Source organism: Olea europaea, chromosome 17, assembly GCF_002742605.1.
Source record: "Olea europaea var. sylvestris chromosome 17, O_europaea_v1, whole genome shotgun sequence".
In the NCBI taxonomy this organism is placed as follows: domain Eukaryota; kingdom Viridiplantae; phylum Streptophyta; class Magnoliopsida; order Lamiales; family Oleaceae; genus Olea; species Olea europaea.
This window is the reverse complement of record NC_036253.1, coordinates 21,414,000-21,419,874: the sequence shown is the minus strand read 5'-3', so window position 1 is coordinate 21,419,874 and position 5,875 is coordinate 21,414,000. Positions and strand designations below refer to the sequence as shown.

At 33.8% G+C, this 5,875-nt stretch overlaps 1 protein-coding gene across 1 annotated transcript; it reads left to right on the top strand.

The window, feature by feature from the left end:
- The first annotated feature begins 4,873 nt into the window (after positions 1-4,873).
- On the top strand, positions 4,874-5,614 carry LOC111365710. Its single transcript, XM_022986246.1, has 2 exons — positions 4,874-5,014; positions 5,123-5,614. The coding sequence occupies exons 1-2, from the start codon at positions 4,874-4,876 to the stop codon at positions 5,612-5,614; spliced, it is 633 nt and encodes a 210-aa protein (XP_022842014.1).
- Positions 5,615-5,875: the final 261 nt, after the last annotated feature.

Below are 5,875 nucleotides of genomic sequence, written 5' to 3'. Positions count from 1 at the left end.
TGTGTTTTTCTCCCTTCATTTTGTGACAGTTAAAAAAGGGAGAAGTGAAGCTAAATTTGCTACATATTTCAATTTTATTTATATTCCGTTTCAGCTGACTGTTGAATTTGTTCAATATAACTTTTTAATGGTGCTTTTCAAGTAGTAATATTATAACTCCATGTGTTGATAAACGTTAGAATGTTAATAAATGATCATGCTATTGTTGTCATTGACAGTTAATGACCGCCCTAACTCTTTTTGTTCATAAGCTAATTTTACCCAAAAACTCACTATAGCTGATACCTAAAATTGTCCTCGCACTGAACAAATTCCTTAGCTCCGCCCATGCATGGAGTGCGTCCACGATTTTTTGGGTACACTATTTAGAGTACAAGATAAATCGCCTTGAAGTTGGCTTATTTGGTGCCAACGTTGCCCAACTTTTTCAAATGCCAATAGAGCATGTTCACAATCTCCCGTGAGCATTATAAAGAGTATGAGATAAATTGATCTTGAGGTCAGTTGATTGCATGATTTTTGAAGTGTACACATTGTGATAAATAATAAAGTAAAATTTTGAGTTCAAGTATCATTACACAGAGACTAAATACTTATAATCATGGTGTGTTTGTTGCAAAACATGAAATTTGTATGGAGAAAAATAAGTTCTAGACAACTAAATGTGTTTTTTTGAAAGAAAAGAAGTCCTAGGCAATTCAATTATCTAGAACTTATTTGTATAAAAATTGTTAAATAAATGTGTTTGATTGACTTAAATTTTAACCTAGAAATTTTTGTACTTTTCCATCTTAGAAAGTGAGAACTTGTTAAAATAGAGAGCAAAGTTGAGTTTTTGGAAAATGTGAATTGCCTAGAAAATAAAAAGCATACCCCTATGAATAAAATGTTTTCTTTATTTTTGAGAATAATATGGTCACCTGACCAACTAAAAATATTTTTCATGAAAAAAATGCCAATTGAACACCCAAAAAGAGGAATCTTGGTGGAAGGAAATTAAAGCCAAACAAATACACCATTAGGCTATTTAATATTCATTCAACCCAACATTAATCCACCACTTTTTAATGTTTACTAATAATATGGATCGAATTTATCGGATCTGCTCAAATTCGATCTGATTCGTTAAGAATAATTATCCGATACAATCCGATCCGACAATCCAACGGATATGTGATTGTTAAATCCATATCCGATTTACTATATTATTATATATCTGATCCGATAACCCAATTCAAATTTGAAAAAATTAGAAAGATAAAATTTTTATATTAGTCAACTTCAAAACCCTAAAAATTAAAAAGTCCAGATAGCTTTTTACTCAATTCTTGGTAAACCTATTTATAGATTGTAAATTTTTTGATATTCTAATAAGTATCCGATGTGGGAAGTTGGAAATAACGAAAGTAACTCCAAACTATTAGCTCCTTTAGTTGTTTAATTTATAAAATAAATTAATTATTATTTTTATCTTATTTTAATTAATAAAAAATTATATCTTTTCAAATATTTTAATTAACAATATTATACTATTATATAATATTATTTATTATTTGAAAAATATGTATAAAGTATAATACAAGTTTAAATTAATATTCAAGATTTTTATAAAAATTAATTTAAACATATCAAACTACCTATCCCATCTACCTCAATTCAATAGAATATGTTGGTGATTGTGTGAATTGGATTGTTAAAAATATGTGAATGAGAGGGAGAATTTTTTTAAAGGTTTGTGATAAGTATGTTAAAACACACTTATTCGTTCTACAAAATATGACTAATTGTTGATAAAATTTGTTTTGTAGAGCCCTATTGATAAATATGATGGAACTCAAGAGAAAAGATGCGAAAAGGGCCAAAACGAAAGAAAACGAAAGTTTAGAGCCCAGGTTGTAAATAATTCACCGACGAGACGAGCGATAGAATGAAGATTCAAGAGTGTTAGGGTCAATCGGATGAGGAAAGAAGTAAAAAAGATGAAATATAGCCGAAGTATTATCGGATATCAACTTTCATGCGATAAAGTTATGCTCCAGATTTCTAACCTCTGTTTGAGACCCATTTTTGGCATAGTAAACGTTCGAATTGGAAAAAGTCTATCTCAACCAAAATTGTATCCGATTTCGTTAGCTTTCCAACACACTTTGATTTGCCTCAATTGGATATCAAGAAAGAAAGTTATGACCAAAATACTAAAAATTATTCGGTAGAAAAAAGTTGAACTATACGGTCGCATACATCGAATTAGGGACTTCAAGGGGCATATCTATGCGGTCGCATAACTATAATTCGGGGCTAAATTCTGAAGATTCCATTTCTCGTTAAAACTCTTATGAAATATAGTTGGGATGCCATATAAAAACCCAAAAGCCATCAAACTAAAGGGAAAACATATTGGGAAGGAGAAAAACACATATTGAAGAGAATTTGGAGCCACAACAACGAAGAAAAACACAAAAACCGATCACGCAATTATTTAATCCGCTGATATTATTTCTTTAAGATATTATGTATTTTGTAATTTTCTCCATGTTAGGCTAAAAATTCTTGTAGTAGGTGATCGATAAACCTTGTAACGCGATTTTTAATTCTTTTTTCTATATTTTTTTATATTAAAACACGTATTGAATATTTTGAATAGTTTGTATATATTTAATTACTTCCATAGTTATTGGGCTTGTAATTGTGTAAGTTTGATGATCTATTTCTTGCATTCGAAATAAGGGGAATATGTTCGACAAGGTATAAATCACAATAGAGTCCGATAGGAGATAGGGATATGCCGTTATGCTCTGCGTGAATCTTTAGGTGCTCACAAAATTACATGAATTCTTGTGTATTTGCACCAATCATAGAGATATAGGCCGGTAGTACTTGAGAGTTGGTTCAACTTTGCTCGAGAGAGAAACTGATAGATTTAGGAGCATTGATTTTTTATAATTTCAACGTGTTGTCAAAATTATAGAACTAGAGTTGAATTGAGCATTTCTCTAGTGTGTTATACATTCATTGAATTCATCAATTTGCGCTCCAAACATTCTATTTGCATTTTTAGTTGATCTAAACGTCAGTTTACATTTTAGTTCATTTGTATCATATATATTTGCATATTAGGTTAAACTAGGGGTTAATTCAATTTATTATAATTCTTGTTTGATAATTTGGCTTCAGTTAAGGCTGAGTTAGATAGAATTAAACTATTCAATCTCTATGGGACGATATTCGGATTAAAATTTTTCATTTTATTACTTGTCACGAACTGTACACTTACGAATTTAGATTGAAACATTATTTTCGCGATCAAGTTTTTGGTACCGTTGCTGGGGGATTGAGTATTCGTTTAATCTTATTTATTTTGGTACTAATTCGAACGGTATTCTTTGTATTCTTTTTTTTTTTTTTTGCCTCATTATTTTGTCATTTCAATTTTATTTTATTTTTTAATATCTAAGTGCTACCACTGATTTTTCTCATAGATTTGCATACTAAGATCTACTGGAGAAGACCTAATTCCAGTCGATTTAGAAATTGAGCAAACATTTCATCGAATGCAGAGAGAAACTAGGGAAGCACAACAACAAATGACTATCATGCAGAATAATCCTATCTTTCAAGCCAATGAAGAAGGGACAATGAATGAAGGCAACATGCTTGTAGGAGACTTCATGAACCCACAAATAATTCAAAGCCAGTCAAGTATCGTGTATCTACCATTTGTGCAGCCTAACTTCCAATTGAAGACCAACGTGATACAACTATTTTAAAATGGACATCGGTTTTACGGCAGAGCTGAAGAAAACACACACGTGTCTCTCGATCCTTGGATATGTGCCAACACTTCGAATATCAAGGAATTTTAAACGATGCTATTAGATTGAGGTTGTTCCCACATACACTGCATGACAAGGCAATTGAATGGCTGGACACTCAACCAATAGCCAACATCACTACATGGAACGATCTAGCACATAAGTTTTGTACCAAGTTCTTCCCACCCACCAAGATTGCAAAGCTGAAGCATGATATATTTGTATTCCATCGAGGCGACTTAAAGAACTTTGATGAAGCCTGGAATAGGTTTAAAAACATGCTAAAAAAGTGTCCACACCATGGAATCAGCAAGGGACTCCAGGTCCAATCTTTCTATGCGGGATTACTTCCAGCTTTCAAAAGCATGGTTTACTCCTCATCTAACGGGCCACTGTCTACAAAAATAATTGACGAGGCACTCAAGCTATTCGAGACAATGGCTCCTACATCAGCTATGTGGACATCAGACCAAACAGTTCAGAAAAGGACATCGAAAGTGTATGAAGTGGATGCATATTCTGCCCTATCTGCAAAGATTGACTCACTATTTCACAAGGTGAAAAACATATCACAGTCAGGAAATGCAACATATCTTGGAAAACAAATTGTGAAGAATGTGGAGGGAATCATATTACGGCGGAATGCCCAATTCTGTTATAGGGAATGGAACAAGTAGAGTACGCACAATGGGGGTCAACATCAACAGAAATATCAAAATTCAGACATTTACAATCCCAGTTGAAAAGAACATCCAAATCTCTCGTAAGGTGGTACTCAAAATCAAAATAGATCCTAGAGACAATTTCAACAGAAGAAGACACTTCAGTTGGAAGAGATGTTTGCAAAGTTTATGGAAAGACAAAGACATACATGGAAGCAAATAAACAGTTCTTGAAAAAGATTGAAACAACTCTCCAAACTCAGTGTGCCACAATTAAGAACTTGGGGATGCAGATGGGATAGAGGCACTTGCTATAACGAAAAGACACCAGATACTTTACCAAACAATACTGAGTTGAATCTCAGGAAGAATGTTCAAGCGATCACAACTTGAAGCGGGATGCAACTACCTGAAAGACATGTTGAGAGGCCGGGTGTGAACAATGAGACAATACCCTCTACGAAAGAAGAAATTGTACACCAAGATGAGCAGACACGTGAATCTACACCAAATGAGAGTTCAGAGATGTCACGGGTTAAGGTCATCATTCCAGTTAACTCCTATGAGCCACCAATTTTATTTTCCCAAAGGTTGAGGAAGCATAGGATGGAGTAGCAATATAAGAAGTTCTTTGAAATCTTCATAAAGCTCTACATCAACATCCCGTTCGTCGATGCACTGCTCCAGATGCTCGGCTATGCCAAGTTCTTGAAGGACATCTTAACGAATAAACGCCAGCTAGAAGAATATGTGTTAATCAAAGAATGTAGCGCCAGGATCCAGAAAAAGCTCCCACCAAAACTAAAAGATCCAAAAAATTTCACTTTCCCTTGTACTATTGGTGATTTTTATTTTAATAAAACGTTGTGTGATCTTGGTGTGAGTATTTACTTGAGGCCACTCTTTAGGAAACTGAGATTGGGAGAATCTAAGTCAACTACAGTAAATCTACAGCTGGCTGATCGATCACTTACACATTCACGAGAGATTATCAAAGATGTATTGGGCTCAATGTATAAACTCATATTCCCAGCAGATTTCTTGATTTTGGATATAGAAGAAGATAAGGACGTGCCTATCATATTGGGACGACCATTTTTGGCTACTATAAGAGCCCTCATAGATGTACAACAAGGATAATTAACTCTGAGGCTAGGGGAGGAGCAAGTTTCTTTTAATATTTTTAAGGCAATGAAATACCCCACTGGGCTTGAAAGCTGTTTCAAGATTGAAGTGATTGACATAGGAATCCCTTATAATTTTGAGTTGAAGAAACAGTCAGACGTTCATGAGGCCTGTGTAGCACACTTCCATCCATTCTCACTGATTCAAATGAGAGAAAAGTCACACCACTTGGAGAAAGACAGGGATGAAATTCGAAGGATAACTACAGTGTGGAAC